A 19,558-nucleotide genomic window follows, 5' to 3' on the forward strand; every position below is an offset into this window, starting at 1 on the left:
AATTCTCGTACAGTCCTGGGCACGTACATTAATTATCCAAAAAGGTTCTGTCCATAAAAATATTTAGGACATTTTTCAAACAATTATGTAATCTTTAAAATTCATGGATAAATTAAATTATCACTTTAAATGACTGTAACTAATTAAATATAAAAAAGCGGGCTTCAAAAAATTCGAAATTTTTTATTATCAAACTGAAGACCACTTCATAGACGTATTCTTATATTTTGAAGCCAGCACTTTCATTTTTTCATTAATTACAGTCATTTAAAGCGACAATTAATTTTTTTCAAATTTTAAGACCCAGTATACGAATTTTATGTTAGGTATTGACACTATGTTAGGTACTAACGCGTCATTTTTCATTATTTCTTATTATCAAACTAAAGACCATTTAAAAGACGTATTCCCACATTTTGAAGCTTACTCTTTTATTTTTTAATTAGTTTCTGTCATTTAAAGGGATAATTATTTTTTCCAAATTTTAAAACCCAGTGTACGAATCATTATGTTTGGTACTGACGCGTCATTTTTCAATATTTTTTATCATCAAACTGTGGACCATTTAAAGGACGAATTCCCACATTTTAAAGTTTGCTGTTTCATTTTTTAATTGAGATTTAGTTTTACAATGCATACATTAAAACCGGATTTTAGGACTCTGTTAATATTAAAAAGAGATATATTGTTCAGAAAAGCGGCTGAAAAGACTGCAGAAGGATTCTATATTTTTAAAATAAATTTTACATTATATATATGGGTCATATACATATGTTTGTGTGTGTGTATATATATTTTGCGTTCTTCATCAAATATCTTTACATAGTGGTGATCAAATGTTCATGACCAATCCTCTTTTATCATAGCTGCACCTTTCTCTGCTATCATAATTGTCGGCGCGTTTGTGTTGCCCGAAACTATGTGCGGCATGATCGATGCATCGATTACACGTAATCTGTTAATTCCGTGGACTCTTAATCTAGAGTCGACGACAGCATAGCTATCATTGGCTAGTCCCATCTTACAGGTTCCAACTGGATGAAAAATCGTTGATGTGAAATGACGCGCATAGCAAGTCCAATAATCATCCGACGAAATGTCATATTGCGAACATTTTGGTAGCTTATTCGTATTAATGCGCGAATTTAATTTTTGCATGGTAGGAGTGCGACTAATCTCTTTCATGATTTCCACGCTGGCCACCTAAAATTAATATAACTTCTTAAATTGTTATAATACACATATTTTATATTACAGCATCTTTAATGTCTCTTTGATATTGAATTTATCTCTAAGCTAATAAACTATTATAAATCACAAATCTGATTCTTATATTGATAAATATATAAATAATATATATCGTACTAAAGTTCGAAGATCATGAGGATCTTCGAAATAATTTGGAACTATTTTGGGAGGATCTCTCGGATCACACGAATTGAGTTTGATATAGCCTCTGCTGCGTGGTCTCAGAATAAGCGGGAATATTCCGTAAGTTTGAACGTTTGTAATATTGTCTATCAAAGCGATGATATCTTCTAAGCTAATCCTGTATAAGACGGCTGTGAGAAGTGTATAATCGGAATCGCTGGAAAATATTAGCTGTACGTCCGGATAATTCTTGTCCGCATATCTGCATCATTCAAGTAACAATGAATAATTAATTATAATTATAAAAATATGATATGCACATATTGTTCTCTTTCAATTATATCGAATTCAATTTTATATTACTATAGTAATTAATAATTAATAAAACAAAATTAAATGGTACGAAAGATATATGTATCGCTTACTTGCTATTGACAAACGCAATTCCTCCGCTTAAAACAGTCGAATATAGTGGGCCAGAAGAGTTTTGTTTAATCATATGTAGAATATTTTCCAAATTTGCGGCCGCAGTATACTTCGAGGTGCTGCTAACATACTGGTCCATTTCATTGGGAGGATTGATAATATAACTTATTCCGCCCATTCCTACGTGATCATGAAGATTCTGTCCTACACCTGGTGCATCATGCACCACAGATATGTTCATCTTTTTGAGATCCTTTTTTGGCCCGATCCCCGAATGCATCAGTATTTGTGGCGAATTTATTGAACCGGCGGAAAGAATCACTTCACGTTTCGCCTTGATCTCGAAAAGTTGCTGATCTCTACGAACCAGTACTCCGGATGCTATCTTTAAACCACGATCTACAAATAAATTGATTATTCCATCTTTACATATACGACATTGAAACTATCACATTACTTGATTAATCATAATCGTCTATAGTCGCGAAATATTTAATATATTCCGACATCATTATCTCTCTTTTCATCACAACTAGATGGTCACAATAATACATATATAATGCATTATCCGGATATTGATGACTTAATATATTTAAAGGTAGATAGCAGATATATATATATATATATATATATATATAAAAGAGAAAAATTAAAAAAGTAATAATATAATTTTTCCAAACCTTTTGTCACTAATATTTTTTCCACGAACGAATTTAAGCTGACGTTTAGATTCTTTCTCTTTGAAATGGGTCGGAGAAAAGCTTTGGCGGTGCTACACCGTAATCCATCTCTTAAAGTACCATATGCTAATGAAAAACCAGTCTGATTTTCTCCGTTTAAATCTTGTACTTTATATCCCATGTCTTCACCGGCTCGAAGAATATAATCGTCTATTGGCGCATTGTATTTGAAAGTCTCTACCGTCAAGTATCCGTTCGTGCCATGATAAGACGAATTGACGAGTTCCTCGTCTCTCATATCTTCGGATATTTTAAAATACGGCAAAACATTGTCGTAATCCCATCCCTCATTGCCAAGATTTGCCCAAGAATCATAGTCCTTTTTGTTACCGCGTACGTAAAGCATTGCATTTACGACACTGCAACCACCCAGCACCTTGAAAAATGCAGCATTGTAATGGAATTTGAAATCCTCTTACATTACGTTATTATATCGTTTACCAACATAAAATTTCATAGAGCTTATTAATAAGAATTGCTTTCTACTTTTGATCTATCTATCTCTTATATTACTTTATTATATCACTTATATATATATATATATATATATATATATATATATATACAATATATATATATATACATATATATATTAACATAAGATTACAGTTTATTAATAAGAATTGCTTTCTATCTTTGTTCGATCTCTTTCAAAAAGTTGGGCTGAATAATTTAATACCCATTAGAAATAAATGTATATATATATACATATATATATCTATTATTTTAATTTAATAATTTAACTTTTTTCTATCTATCTTATTTCTAATATTTATATGCAGTACAAATAGAGTAAAGAGTTGAAAAAATGGTTATCGTAAAATCAAGAAGTATAAAAAGAATAAAGGTCGAGAGAAAAGTGGGAAAGTTTAACAAAATTAATATATAAGACGATGAATTGAGATATAAAAAAGTGTGCAAATTGAAAACTTGCTTTCTCACTATTCGATCTATTTCACTCATTAAGCTTTCTCTATGAGCAAGCTAATTTTCTTTGGCTGCCTCGTAGACAAAGATTAAAGAGTGAAATAAAATGGTGTGAAAGCAATGTGTAAATTTTCAATTTGCACACGTTTTTTACATAAAATACATATTTTTAAATGTCATATATATGTATATGTTTGTGTGTATATATGTACCTACTTTCATATATTCTTTTCGTATGTTTATTTCGTAAAATTTTAAAATTTACATTTTTTGAAAAACTCAAAATTTTATAAAAATAAATTCTTTCATATCAAACCTCATCAAATTCAATATCAACCGTCCTTTAACAATGGTCTATTTATATTTAAGAAAGTTTATCCCAATATCTTAAAATATACAGAAGTTAGAGCAATCATAGTCATTTTAAAAAAAATTAAAATTGCATTAAAATTTTAAATTACTGTATAAATCCTTATAAAAGTGATAGTAAATAAAAGTATTGTCCTGTTTTACTTATATGCTAAATTGGAGCGCTACAGCTCAAATAATTCTTGAGGTGTTTAAATTTTCAAAAAAGTGGGTAGACACATATACATACATACACACACACATACAAATATTTTTTTTTAAATGTGATTTTTCAATATTTGGAACATTCTGAACATATTGTTGGCATAGAATTTTAAAAAAAATTTTATGAGGAAGCAAATATACTGGTTTTCAATGATTTGTCACATATATGCGTATATGCTATTGCCTTCTTGTAGAAATTTATCACTAGTAACGCCAATTAATCACTTATTTCGAATACTTAAAATACTGGTATACAGTAATTTAAGTAATTGAAATAAGTGATTAAGTACTCGAAATAAGTGATAAATTGGCGTTACTAATGATAAATTTCTTTAAGGGCCTAAGATACCTTTCCACGTGACCAATTGCACTTTTGGTCACTCATAGACAAGCAGTATTTAGACGATGGTGCCGTTGTATAATTCCAATCGTAGGGTGTATTCATCAAACTTCCGACAGTACATGGTACATCGGACAAGAAATCCTCGTTGGCTCCGGCTTCAAGCAAGAGTACAGTATAATTTTCCGACAATCGGTTGGCCAGCACAGAACCGGCAGATCCACCGCCAATTATCACAAAATCGTATTCAGATGATAAGTCTTTCGTGGACTGAACGCTATTTTCCACATCTACTACGTCCGGGCGGTAAATAAAAATCATAGTCCCCAGTAACATTAGAAACATTTGCATAGGTAGAGGTGCAGTTAATAATAACTGATCAAACCAAGCCATCTTGCTGAATTTCGATATTTGTTGTACAGTTGCTCAGTCCTAGATTTTTGCAACAATAATTATTAGATATATTATTTTAATCCGATACATTATATTTTATTTTAATCTAATGTTTGCAACAATAATTATTATATCATTTTAATCTAATGTATAAATATTTTCATCTATATATGTGTATTTACTTATATGTATATGTCATAGCGAAAATGCTTAAAATATGTATAAATTATTTATATTTAATTAATTATATGATATGTATATTTTATTCATTATTACTTTAAAAAAATATTAATTGTGATTTTTTCTCTCATGTTAAGAGCAGCAGCTAAAACTTTTCAAAGTGTTACTTATTAGAATTGTGATTTTTAACAACATAAGATTGGAATCATTGATAAGAAATTACATAAGCCGAACTTAGATGCATATCAAGATATATGTACATTAGAATTTAATGTATGCACTGATATACGGCATTTATTTATAAAATGATTTCTGTTCTCGTGTACATAGTACTCTTACACATATAAAGAACGACAAACAAGCTAGCTCTGCAGTGAAAATCAATATTAGCTGTTTTATGAAAATTATTAGATGATATAAATTTTCAAAAGAATTTGTTTATAAAATTACCTATTTACTGTAATGTCAATATATTGCTTACGAGAAATAAATTTTATGTACATACTTATAATAAAGCGCTGTGCATAATTAACACTGCGAGTTAATTATAAATATTTGTACCAATTAGAGATTCATAAGCTGCAGTTTGACCATTCTTATGACTTATGACAATAATAGCTTTTCGTTGTTTTTCGTTACATTGATATAATAATGTGCAATGATATAATAATGTGCTTATTAGAAAATTAATATAAACTCGATATAAATATAATAAAATAATTGTATTAGTTAAAAAAGAATAATAAAAAAATTGTTTAAAATATAAAGAAACTGTTTTATAAATATATTTATTGCATGCAGAATTAATGTAATGCAACGTGAAAAGTGTAGAATTAAACCTTATAATTTTTACAGATGTTTTATTACAATTTGAAATAAATATCGATATAATTACATTATATCTACAATCTTAAATCACAATTAAAATTAAAATGTTCTTTCTATCTTTATAATATATATGTATATGCGTACGCGCGCGTGCATATATATATATATATATATATATATATATATTGTATATATATATACATACACATATATGTACATATCAAATTAAATTGAAATAAACTTAATAAACTGATTATATATATATATATATATATAGGCAAAATTTAACTTTTATATATCAAATTCGGTTTCTGTTTCAAAAAGTACATACGACATGCAACTTTTTAAAAAGCTATTTTTGCAATTTATTTTATTTCTTTGTTCACATCATCCTTTTAATTTACATACATATATATATAAGCTTTCTCTTTTTATAATAATCTTTCACCAATTATACAGAATAATCACAGATCACACTCTAAAGAAAATAATTTATGTATATAATATATATTCTATATAATATTAATCATGCAAAAAATATATCCTTGCGTGAAATTCTACGAGAATGTTAATTACATATATTGTACATACCTTTCCTCTTATTTTTCTTACAGAAGATATAATTTATATATCAGTATTGTAATCACTACGACATATTACTTTTGCACTGTTTCATCGTTTCTCTAGTGGAAGAAAATAATTTAGATTTTGGTATATATACCGAGCGCACTACATTGTATACTCATTCTCCAAAACTGCTAAAACCTTTCAGGCTACAGATAACGAAATCAGATAAGATATACGGATGCTTTTTGATATGAGAGAAAAATTGCAAAACAATCATTGATCTATTTTCACGAAGATAATTTTCATCATATATACGTACAATGTATATATATGTATAATACGTATGTCGCCTAGAAAGGTACGTGAAGGAACGTTATTTTATTTATTTAAAAATAAATAAATCTTTGATTGTATATGTGCTTTCTCCTCTTTATACAATTAATTCTATAATTTAATCTCGATAGAATTAGCGCTTGGACCCGCGATAATGACGCCATTATTGACAGTAATATCGGTTTTCAATCGTTGATGATTCTCATGCTTCTTCATCGTGTAATTATTAGGCTTCTTGCCAGTCAACATCATTAGATCCGAATGTATTCTGAAGTGTAATCTAGATTCTAATAAGTAGCCCGTGTAATTTTTCCTAGAAAAATTTAAATGATTAATTTAATTAACTTCTTATAAAAAGCCAGGGCTCGATTTGGGCTGCAGCGCCATAGAAGACTTTAATACAAAATAATATCATAAAATCACATAATAAAAGATTGAGACTTACTTAGCGTCTTCTAAAAAACCTATAGCCAGCTGAGTATCGCCCTGATCTTGAGCCAATAAAGCTAATTCTACGGTAGCATAGGGAAATAAGTACGTCTCCTCCTTGACGGATTTCTCCAATTGTAAAACGCGTCGCAAACACTCTTCCGCTTGTAAAGGATGTTGCATTTGTCGCAAACAGGCGCCTTTCAACAGCAATAGAAGTGCTTCGTTGTCGGCGTGAAACTCATTTTTCCTGCACATACACGATGTGTTATATGTATTAAAAAAAATATATATATATAATTAGCACATTTTCTCATTATTTTTATATTTTTATTTATCATAAAATGATCGGATTCATTTAAAATAATTGCTATTTTTGTCTATAATTTTTTCCCATTTCAAGCCACTTATATATTAATACGTATATATATATATATATATATATATATATATATATTAACGTTCAACTCACGAAGTTGTTTTCAGTTCCTTCTCCGTCTCCTCTATCCTTTTGAATATATTCAACATCAAATCTTGCCGCTTGCCTATTATCCTAAACAGATTCCATATGTACATAAGCTCGAATACGGGCAAAATTAGATCCTTTTTTTGCGCGAAATAACGTTCCGTCTTCTTGATTATAAATTTTTCCATCGGCAGCGACTTGCCCGCAATACGCTGCTTGTAGGTCGGCGCCTGCATCATCAGGCTGTCTATCAGCTGTTTCTCTTCGCTTCCGGATGAAGGTTTCAGCATAAGCAAAATCGCAGCTTTCTGGTACAAGTAGATAGTGCGCGACCAATTGGACTCATTCGCCAACATCGTGGCATACCTGACCGCCTTATTCCACTGTTGCATCGAACAGTGTGCCCACATCAATTCCCAATAACAAATATGATGAAACTGCGGCCATACATTCTGACTTTTCCACGATTTTATATACCAGTCTATGCAATTTTCAAAATTGCCCCGCGTGAGCTCTAATCTTCCCTTAAAAAACAGAAACCAAACGCCATTTGGATAAATGTTCAGCTCCTGCTGCACTACTTCCTCGCACCATTCTAGGTCGCCGTCCGCGTGGCTCAGTACGAAAGTGACGAATAGATTGTAAGACAGCAAGGTCATAACGCATAAGACTTGTCGTAGACCTCTCCTTTCATTATAACCAGCTTTCAATTCCGCTAAACCGTATGCCTATAAATAACCAATCGAGTTGATAAATCAAATGTTACGCACGAACTATCATATCATTATCATTTTCAAACATTTCTAATCACACCTTATCGCCGGAGAATCCAATAAACTCTAATAATTTAATAATTCGCGCTGGTAATAACGAGATCATCTGGAACAAGATAGAATTTAAAAATGTGATATTTATGCGATAATACTTATTTAAAATATTAAAGATAAAATTATATTACATACATACCAAGTTGAATGTACCGATACCCATACGAACACCGCTTTCGAAATGCACTTTATGACTATCGTTTCTCCATTTGCGATTGTTCAAGATCGTCATGCATTCTCTGCAGACAAAAAAAGGATAATCATGAAAAATGTTGAAGAGAGGTCCGATTGAATATCGCGACGCGATGTTATTTACTTATATGACAGAAAACAGGTACGAATTTTCAATCCCGCCTTGACAAAGCTGACCAGAGTTTCGTCTTCCACAAACGTAAGCATCGATTTTAAGAGGAGCGACTCGGCATAACAGAGTTCCGCATGCACTTCCTCTGTAAGATTAATTCTCGGTCATTCCTTTCATGCACTACTACGCCTTAAAATTATAATCCACATAATTACATTCAAGTTAATTTACGAAATTGTTTGATATTAATTCGTCATTAAATTCTAGTTTTAATTAAAAATTTTTGATTAATTTTTCTATACACGATTATTTGTAATGTAATAACACTGTTATAACAAACTAATAATAAACCCAGGTAACAAGCGTACGTCATTTTGACATTATTAAAGTGACGTTATTTTGACGTCTAATGACATCGATCAATTTGCTATATCTGGGAAATTATCTCAGTATTTTTAATTATTATTTTCTCGTGATATCTGAGATATGACGTGATATCGTCATATCTGAGCTGATAAATATATTTATGTGAAGTTATTTATACAATTTTGTTATTGAAGAAGTCTGTTATTAAGAAGTTATTTATCCTTAAGAAAGAATTATCAATAAAGTTAAATGTTACATTCTTGATATTCATTAATCGACCAGCTATATAGAGAGCAAACTTTACGCATGCTACATACATGATATATACAATACGTTACCATTCGTATAAGCGTCATAGTTGACCTTCTTCACTATTTTCCCAATATTCTGCGTGATAGTGGTATGTTTTCGTTGTTTGGAACATACGCTCATACACTGTTTTAACGCCTCCGATGCCTTCTCGACATGTTTCTACGTATTGCACATGATATATTGTTAAAGAAATAGATTTTCCCGCGAAATTGTAAGTCGGGCAAATAAAAAAAAATGCGTAACGGAAATAACGTAACGAATGATCAGTACTTGTTCAAATGTAAGAAATGCTTCTAAAAATGCGAATACGCTAGTCCCCAGAGAATGGTACATGCTGCTGTCCGCCCATGGTTCTAAAATTTTCTTCGCCTGATCGAAGTCATTGTTGAAAAAACAATGAATTGCCTTTTTTGCCTCCATTATCGCTGTATCCAAATCCATAGAAGTGAGTCTAAAGCAAGAAATACATTTACATTTGAAATAAAAAGATCTCAAAACTAAAAAATGCATTTGCATCAAATAATAAGGTATGCAAATGTATGTATATATACGCACTGTGACAATGATTCCTGGGCATCTTGAAACTGAAAAACACGAAGTACACATATTAAATACAATAGAAAAAATATGAATTATTACATAAAGAGCAAATATAAAAATATATGCGTGTATATATATATATATATATATATATATATATATATAATTTCAATCTACCTCATCATCACCTTCAACGTCTGACATTTTCGGTTTATGTTAGGAAACTTCTCTGTTCTGTAAAAACAATATAAATAATTTTATGAAAGTAGTTTTTTACATAATCTCTATGCATTAAATTACATATTAAAAATGTATGATTGAGCTGCGAGAAAATAATCTCTAATTGGCTCGACTCAAGTAGTGACTTTAGATTCGCAATCTTATATTGATAATACAATAATTATTCGAAGAGATCAACGTTGATTTTAAATAATTAACAAAATAATAAGTAAATTTTGTTATTGAGAAATTTTTCCGCGAACCTGCGTTTATATTTTTAATTAGTTCTATGTAAACAGATTATTTTGACATAAAATGACTGAAAAAATTATACGTTATCGATAATAAATAATGATTGATAAATAATGATAATAAATAAACGCCTATTTCTTTACAGGGAAAATTAGGAGAAGGAACAAAGAGGAATTTCTGAGATCCCAACCATAGGATACAAATTCCTTAGTTTCCAAATTTTCTTTCTTTCTTAATTGTCGCAATAACATCGCGTGTGGCTCTATTGGCTGAGAGGAATGGAGTGTAGATCGTGATAATAAATAAAGATAATGATTTATATAGTGGATAAATATAGAAGAAAATATCAAAATATTAAAACTGCTTATATTACAATCGCGCAAGTTTAATGAACGAGTATTTTTACTATATAAACGCTATTACTCTACATTTTTAATTTAAAATACTTTGATATTAAAATATTTTTAATATTAAATTTTTTTAGTCTAAGAATCATATCGAGATATTTTTTAATCGATTTCGTATCATATCTATTTGGTTTCTATTAACTACAAAAATTATTACGCTTATAGTAATCTGCCTCTAAAAAAAATTTTAAATCAAACTTTTATTTTAATTCCAACATGGAATGTAATAAATATTTTCCATTTACAGGAAAATATTTATTATATTTTTCATTAAATTAAATAATATTGCATATAAAAATGTAATAAAATAATTTAACTTTCTTATTTTCAACTTTATTCTCTCTTCAATTTTATTTATTAATTCTACTTTGCTGTATATGGATTGAAAAACTCTTCAAATGCTGTGGAGCAAGAAACTCATAACAAAACACTGAAAAAATTTACTAACTTAACTAAACCTTTGTTATTAAACATATATTAGTATTTAAGTCAAATGTCATCATACATGTTTTATTAAATTTATAAGATGTTATATTTAATTTAAATTATTTTTATATGTTCAATTAACAAGATGTTTATTTAGTTGAAAGATTTAATTAAGTTAACAATTTTTTTTTCCAGTACACGAATAAATGTAATGAAAGAATGAGACAGTCGTCTTTAATAAAAATTCTTATAAAATAGTCCTGTGCATATAAAAATCACAATTTAAAAAAAATCAATAAAAATAGACCTTTTATAGACAGAGATTACATCTTGTAATAAATTATTATTTTATATTTTATCTTTACTCGAAAAAAATATGATTTTTAAAATAAAAGAATATCTACATATAAAACTGCAGTTTACCAAGCAAACCCAATTTCTCCTATTTATTTACAAGTAGGAAACCTCGTAAGCAAACACACACAATGACAAAATATTTTGAACTTATTGAAATTGGAAATTTTTTTTCGTGAAAAGCCGATTCTCTCTATAAGAGAAACGGACTACGATACACGAATTGAAAAGCGATGACGAGTAACGAGCGATGATTTCAGTACCGCACGAAGAAAGTAGACTGTTACGAAGAAAGTTTAAAAGACTAGAGAAACCTACATTTCCTAAATCCGCACCCGGAGGGGAATGGAGAAAGCGCGCGAGCTGGCGAAATTTTCGTGCAATTCTGTGCGATGCAGCGATCGGCAATTGCAATGTATTCGCGAAATATTCGTCAACTTTTATTTACAATTTTTATAATAGATTTTGAAATAAAACGACAACTTCCTTAAGCTTTGATGTAATAATTAAGATAACAACAAATATACATATATCTTTTATAAGATGAAAAATAAATCGTGATTAACAATATATTTGCGGAAAATTGGATTGTCAAATTTATTTATGTGTGTAGTAATTAATTTCCTCTTTGAAAATAAATAAATTAAAAAATATGCATATATATTATTTTAATTTCATGCATAAATATTTTAAATATTGTAAGTATATATAATTAATCAAATTATCACCTTTTGCAAATGCATGTGCATTATGTTACACATAAAATTGAAAAAAATTTATTTCTGAAATCTGTTTTATTATAAATCATGGATACATATATTTTATATATTCAGAAATAGATTCAGAAATAAATTTTTGTCCAATTTTATGTGCACATATACATATGCAAGAAATGATAATTCGATTAAAAATATACAAGCACGATAAAGAAAAGATAACAGAAGATTATTAAGATAAAAAAGATTTCAAAAATTGTAATCTCTGGTTCAGAAGATTAAATAAATTTTTCACAATAATTTTTTGATAATTTAAAAAAAAATTTACTCCTCTCTCCTGTAAAATACTTTAGTGCCTTAGAAACAAAATATTTATTTATTGTATCGTAGTAATTATTGAAATATTTTAAATTAAATAAAATGAAACAATTATGAACTTTCATGTATAATTTAAAGCAAGATTAAATTCGAGCAATGAATACTAAATCACTAAGAAATAAATTCGGCGATGATATACATTAATTAATCTGCATCAAAATATTATTAATATTCCAAAAGATCACACATGTTAAGTGTGAAAATAAACTATATAAGATTAATAACAATCTTGCATGTTCTTAGTGTAAAATGTTTGTAAATATTCAACGATTATACAATGCGCTTTAATGTCTCGACGAGATCGGTGTATACGTACATAGAAGAATGCGTAATCACGGCAGATCAATTTTTATCAATATTTCATTTGTAAATAGAGCGCAATGCGTGCCTCGTTAAAACACTGGGGGAGTCGCGCGCGTTAGATGCAGGACGCGTCTACGATCGATCGACGTCGTCGTCGTCGTGGAACGTGTGCGAGGCAATGTGTGTGTTAGTAATGATGAACCCTTTCGTTCTGCGACCCTGCGTGGTGAATGTTATCAGAGGATCGCGATGTGCATGCAATGCAAAATTTCTCGATCGAACACAAAGCTGTCGTGGACACCGTGAAATAGCGCGACGTATTTGACACAGAATCCACGTTACGACTCGCGCGCGAGAAAGCTCCGCGTGAACTGACGTAAACGGGGAACGCGGTTCCACCATGCTCACCCTTTAACCACCCCGCGTAAAGCCGGGCGATTGCCGAGCAGCGCCGGAAAATGCCGAGGGCCGACGAAAGTATGACTTGTATATATTCCTTGTACGCTGACCGTTCGCCCGCAGAGCACCGACTCCCGTCGACCGTCGACGATGGCACGTGACGTGATTCGCATTTTCGTAAATAGCTGATGCGCGCGCGTCAGGATCGTAACAATATTAAGGAGATTTCACACATTATTGTTTAACAATAAAAATTATATCATAGATTAGATTATATAGCTTGTACATTTAGAAGAAAAATATAATAGCTTTTTCTCTTTAATATTTTTTTCTCGATCAAAATATCTTTTTTGACATATATATATGTAAAACTGTAAGTTACTATCGCCGCTTTATTTATTGAATATAAAATTAAAAATTGATTTTTGTTTGATTCATCAGCTTTAATATATATACTTTCATTGCGGACAATATTATATAATTGTTTTTTCGAATCTACTTATAATATCATCTGTTAAATCCGGATTTTATTCGTTATATATTTGATATACATAATATAAAAAGATAGTTTTCGCTTCCTTGATAAAAATAATATATTATATCTAAAAAAAGTAATATATCTGCTTAATTTGTAATAATTAAATATTTTCTAAAGAGAAAAATCAGAGAGGTATTTTGAAATGTGCAATTGTTTCCTTGAAAAAGATTTCATTGTGTAACATTTTTTTCGGAAAAATATAAAATATTCAATGACAAAAATCTTAGAGAAAAAAAATCAAATTACTAATTGAAAAAAAATTAAGCAAGTATTCGATTTCTCAAAACACTTCTTAAACATGAGGCATACAAAGTATACATTGAATGATAGAACAAATAAAATTCTTCTAGCTTGAATTTTATATCACTTTTTTGTAAGAAGGAAATATTTCAATATGTTTACTTGTTTCAATATATGAATGACGCGATTTCCTTTTCTCACAACAGATTATCTCGCAAATTACCTATATAATTACCACGTTAAATTGGTTTACATATACATGTATTTTTCATTTTAAGTGTGTTTGAGTACCTATAATTAATAACTAATAATGAGAAATCTGCCAGTAATCTTCCATTGCTAATCCAAGGATATATCAAGATAGAAGTACATTATGTATTATTTCTTTCTGTGCTTTCTATATATCTATCTCTCTCAAAATCATTGTCAGAAAAATTAATAATTAATCAAATATATATTTAATTATATGTATTGAATTATATGTGTTAGCTAAAACTTCAGACATATTTACTTTAAATAACTATAACAACAAATTTATTAAAATCATATATAGCTCCAAGGCGAACATTGTTATTATTTTCCTGTATGAATATCTCAATGATTTTGATTTTTGACTAATTCTATTTCTCAATAGAAAATTTTTTAACACACGCATACATATATATTATTTATTTATTATAATTCTTTCTGTTGCCAAAAAAAGAAAGCCAATATTTTAATGAAAATCTTAACGCAATAAATAAAGTCTATATCAATCTGATAAATAAGATTACAAAAGGTTTTTGCTAAAAAAATAATATATATATTTGATGTTTAAGCAATTCACTAAAAACTTGCAATCGGAATTCCTATTTATGAGAGATCGTATATGATTTTTACTGCATGAGAATTGAATTGCGTAACACGATTCGTAATCTGTTTTTGTATTACATATAATTAGATTTAAATGCATAAATTTGTTTAAAGAAGTACACAGTACATAAACAATGCAATAACATATAGTGAGCATTTCATTACAAAACATTTATTAATTATATAGTTTGCGATTATGTATAGTCTGCAATCAGTGCAATTTTGAACATGCAAATTATATAATTATTATTTTGTTATGCTCTTTTTTAATATTCTGATTGCTTTTGCATTTTAAATGTTTGTTATTATATCATATAATATATATGAACTTTTTTCAATTATTTTGTATATGAAATATGCTTGAAAATTAAAAAAGAATTAAAAATAAAATTAAATACAAAAAATAAATACCAATAAAATAGAATTCTCGATACAAAATTTAATTTAATAATTTATATAGTATACACGCGATAATATATACTGAATATATAAAATACAGAATGTAAAACGTATCGAATATTGCATTTAATCAACGATTTAAAACGTAAATTTGAATATTCTATATTTTGAATAATTGAATCAGACTGAGATCATTTCTATATTTATTCATATATATCGGATCATTATAATTACAAAGCGAAAGAAAACAGAAAATATAATAATTAAGAGACAAAATAAAGTTTAAACACATACACACGTTTCCTTTTCTTGAATCGTCTGTATTTTTTCACAATTGCTCCCTTTACTTTTTCTCTCTCTCCAACTCTCCAACTTTCGAGAGAAATATATATATGTCGATTTAATTTTACGCATAAAAAGTACGGGAGAGATGTACCTATTGTGCAACTGTACACACGACAGAACCAAGGCGATTCGCAGCGCTCGCGTCAGATGGTCATACGTCAAAGTTATATGCATTGCTTGCTCGACGCAACGAGCCAGCAAAATCACCTATCGCGGCTCCGAAGGGCGTTTTCGGAGCGTCCTGAAGAGAGACACGCGGAGAGAATCGCGCGTCGAAATCGCGACGAAGGAGACGAGACGTCGTCGTTGCGAGGCCGCAGCGAGAAGAGGATCCACTGACTGACAACTTCTCCGGAAGCCCGATCGGGGTCCGAAGCTCGTTCCGATTTTCACGGGAGATCGACGTAATCGTCCGCTATATTGCACAGAGAAAGATGTAAACGAAGCCGTCTGTCGCATCCTCGAGCATCTCTCTCTTCGTCTTCGCAGGTTTCTCTCGCGCACTTGGCTCTCGACTGACGCTGCTTACGCAACCTAACCTTCGTCTCGGTCGAAAAAACACTGTCAACGAAGGATCACCGTTGTGTCTGCATTCCTCGACCTGCAAAAAGTGCGTTTGTATTATTTACTTGTAGGAGTAACTATGACACGTCAGAGCATCCTCGCGTTGGAGATTTATTGACGTTTTTGAAGTTTGCGAAAAATCATATGTTACCCATTATACGTTTGTTATTTTGAAGAATTTGTACTTTTTTATTATATTTTGCCTTCTCGCGCCCTTTTATTATTATTGCTCATGATATTATACATTCTATTATGTTATTTATATACGTTCTGATCTGGCAAGAATTTCTTAATATTTGGTAATTCTCATATTCGATAAAAAGTATTAAATCTATAGATTTTATGCTTCTGTTGGAGGATATTAGTTGTTATAATTTATAGCAATATTATCCTCTCCTTGGTTGGTATCTCTCTTTGTTACATATATCACAATGTTGATTACAATATAATATCTTAAAGAATTTTTGATACTTACAGATTTTTAGCGTTTGTGCTTGAGGGTATGAAGAGCAACTCATATTGCGATAACTGTATTGAAAAATCATCTGCTAGTTAACTGGATTTTCATTATGGAAAATCAAGGTTATCACCATCAAAGTCTTTCAACCCATCAGTCTTTCTGGAAGAAGAATACACGTGCTGTGCCAGGAAGGTATATATTCTTTTAAGATTTTATTTTCTATATAATATATATATTCTAAAAGTTACTTACATTTATATATACTTCATTGATTAATTTATTTGTAGGCCAAGCCTGAAGCAGGATGTTAGAAACAATAAATTTAATTCCACGGCGATTGGATCTAGCAATCTAACTAGTATTGCTAATAGTAGTGGTAGTACAGGTGGAAGTGGAGGCTCTACTTCTTTCCAAGATTTTCAGGAGAGCGTGGATGATGCATGGGATTCGGGAGATGACGAATTTTGCACAGTTTCGGATGTGAAGATATCGAAGAAAGTCAGTCACTCAGCAGCTCTTAGTGTTATCAACAATCACAGATCTGGCAATAAGTGTTCACAGTTGCTCCAGGCAAATGCCAAAGCGGTTCAGCAGGAAATTATTCCTGAAGAGAAAAAGGTGGAAGCCCTTCAGAGGCTAGCGGTGCAGCCATTACATTTACGTAATGCAAATCTGCAATTACAAGTGAATAATAGCCAGCATTCCAGTGAGAACATAGATTTGAAGTATGGCTCATCACCTCAGCACAAACCAACGCAATTTCCGGGTAGACCACAACCATTGAGGCAGACAAACGCTCCCAATAAATTTTTTATACCTTCAAAGGAGCAAGGTGTGAATCCATTTGTCGCATATTCAACAGTAATCCTTAAGACGCGAGATTTAAGAATCGCTTATTTTGTTTAGATGGTGAAAGTAAAGTGGACAAATTTCAATTGCTTTTGGAAGCATCTGTTTTGAACTTGGACGAATTAAGACAGTTATCGTGGTCGGGTGTACCTGCCAAATTACGTTCCGTCACTTGGAGATTATTGTCTGTAAGTAACGAAGATAAACTAGCTGTACATTATCGAGCATGGTGAGTGCTGCGGTGAAGCAATAAGTGTTGGTAATGTTGTAGGAGTACTTGCCTGCTAATCTGGAGCGTAGACAACCCGCGTTGGAACGTAAACGACTGGACTATTGGAATCTGGTCAAACAGTATTACGATGTCGAACGAGACGAGGGCTTTCAGGATACATATCGTCAGATTCACATCGATATTCCCAGAATGTCGCCACTCATCTCTCTGTTCCAGCAGACGACAGTGCAATTGATATTCGAAAGAATATTGTACATTTGGGCGATCAGGCATCCAGCATCTGGTTATGTTCAGGTAGTGTCAAGTCACTTATTGCATTGTACTGTAAAAAGATAAGACTGATTCAATATATCGCGATATCATTGTTACAGGGTATGAATGATCTTGTGACGCCCTTCTTTTTGGTTTTCTTGCAAGAAGCAATACCAATACAGGCTTGGCAAGATTTAGAAAATTATGACGTAGCGTCGTTGTCGAAGGAACAGCGCGACATCATTGAGGCAGACAGCTTCTGGTGCCTGTCAAAATTCTTGGATGGCATACAGGACAACTATATATTTGCTCAATTGGGAATACAGCATAAAGTAAATCAGTTGAAGGAACTGATACAGAGGATCGATGGTGCATATCTAGATAAAAACAAATTCTATGCATACTAAACATTTGCATATTTTTTTTAATGTGACCGTCCTTGCTTTGTAGCACCATTGCATCAACATTTACATCAGCACGGAGTGGATTATCTACAGTTCTCCTTTCGATGGATGAACAATCTACTGACCAGAGAAATCCCGCTTCACTGTACCATTCGATTGTGGGATACTTATCTGGCTGAATCTGATAGATTCGCATCATTTCAACTTTACGTGTGCGCGGCCTTTCTTCTACTTTGGAGACGACATTTACTCCTGCAACCTGATTTTCAAGTAATTTATTTCTCAATTTTTAATTTTATATTCAAAACCCGATCTTTGCTGTATAAATTTAATTGACCTAATTTAATTTTTCTAATTACAGGGGCTGATGTTAATGCTACAAAACCTGCCCACGCAAAACTGGACGGATTCGGAGATCGGCATGCTGGTAGCTGAAGCATACAAACTGAAGTACGCATTCGCCGACGCGCCAAATCACCTACAAGCTCATGATACCACAGCTAGGTGACCATTTTTAGTTAACGAATTTGGGTTAACGTTATTATGAATATAGTGGCCAAATTGTGAAGGTGCCGGTAGTATTGTGTTAACGCGCCGGCTCTTTTCTTCCGTCTCTATCGTCGCTATGTATACTGTGACGTTCAATCTATCACGGCCATACTGAAAGTTTCCAGAATGCGCGAAAAGTTTTTACGTTTTGTTTACGCGTTGTCTATTAAGTTTACTTTATTTACTTTGTGCGTTATAAGGTTTATTCCTTTGTTGTTGAGAGAATTTCGCGGACGGAGATGTTTAGATATATTCGCCATGTTCCGCTTCGAATAAGATATAAATATATGAATCAAGACGCGTGCGCATACGCGCACGCGAAGAGTGTAACGCGAATCAATTGCCATTTCCCGGTTTGCATTACATTTTTATATATATATAAATATATATAAATCTCAGACACATTATATACAGATAATATATATAGTCAAGAAAGTTTTATATATCGACCCTGTGTTTTGTGCTTTTACATAATAATCGTACCACTTCCCCTCCCTC

At 31.0% G+C, this 19,558-nt stretch overlaps 3 protein-coding genes across 7 annotated transcripts; 1 reads left to right on the plus strand and 2 right to left on the minus strand.

Moving 5' to 3' along the window:
• Window positions 1–708: 708 nt before the first annotated feature.
• LOC114932646 (glucose dehydrogenase [FAD, quinone]-like) lies at window positions 709–6,435 on the minus strand. The gene is made up of 6 exons (XM_029304945.2): window positions 6,370–6,435; window positions 4,387–4,809; window positions 2,478–2,913; window positions 1,797–2,196; window positions 1,366–1,633; window positions 709–1,203 (listed from the first exon to the last, which is right to left on the minus strand). Exons 2-6 carry the CDS (start codon window positions 4,768–4,770, stop codon window positions 841–843), a joined length of 1,851 nt encoding a protein of 616 aa, XP_029160778.2. The 5' UTR covers window positions 4,771–4,809; window positions 6,370–6,435; the 3' UTR covers window positions 709–840.
• Window positions 6,120–16,933, minus strand: LOC114932647 (tetratricopeptide repeat protein 39B). Of its 5 annotated transcripts, XM_029304948.2 has the most exons (12): window positions 16,790–16,933; window positions 15,842–16,351; window positions 10,100–10,156; window positions 9,938–9,966; window positions 9,653–9,833; window positions 9,409–9,541; window positions 8,717–8,849; window positions 8,540–8,639; window positions 8,387–8,452; window positions 7,580–8,301; window positions 7,124–7,357; window positions 6,120–6,991 (listed from the first exon to the last, which is right to left on the minus strand). In XM_029304948.2, exons 3-12 carry the CDS (start codon window positions 10,124–10,126, stop codon window positions 6,790–6,792), a joined length of 1,827 nt encoding a protein of 608 aa, XP_029160781.1. In that variant the 5' UTR covers window positions 10,127–10,156; window positions 15,842–16,351; window positions 16,790–16,933; the 3' UTR covers window positions 6,120–6,789. The 5 variants fall into 5 exon arrangements, with proteins under 5 accessions (XP_029160781.1, XP_029160784.1, XP_029160783.1 ...); XM_029304951.2 differs by lacking the exons at window positions 15,842–16,351; window positions 16,790–16,933 and adding an exon at window positions 15,700–15,827; XM_029304950.2 differs by lacking the exons at window positions 15,842–16,351; window positions 16,790–16,933 and adding an exon at window positions 13,386–13,463.
• Tbc1d22 (TBC1 domain family member 22) lies at window positions 15,862–19,509 on the plus strand. The gene is made up of 8 exons (XM_029304952.2): window positions 15,862–16,360; window positions 16,792–16,966; window positions 17,062–17,606; window positions 17,681–17,811; window positions 17,895–18,149; window positions 18,227–18,476; window positions 18,558–18,781; window positions 18,873–19,509. The coding sequence occupies exons 2-8, from the start codon at window positions 16,884–16,886 to the stop codon at window positions 19,017–19,019; spliced, it is 1,635 nt and encodes a 544-aa protein (XP_029160785.1). The 5' UTR covers window positions 15,862–16,360; window positions 16,792–16,883; the 3' UTR covers window positions 19,020–19,509.
• Window positions 19,510–19,558: the final 49 nt, after the last annotated feature.

The sequence above is a fragment of the Nylanderia fulva genome, unplaced genomic scaffold (assembly GCF_048542155.1).
Source record: "Nylanderia fulva isolate GAGA-0341 unplaced genomic scaffold, ASM4854215v1 Scaffold22, whole genome shotgun sequence".
NCBI lineage: Eukaryota > Metazoa > Arthropoda > Insecta > Hymenoptera > Formicidae > Nylanderia > Nylanderia fulva.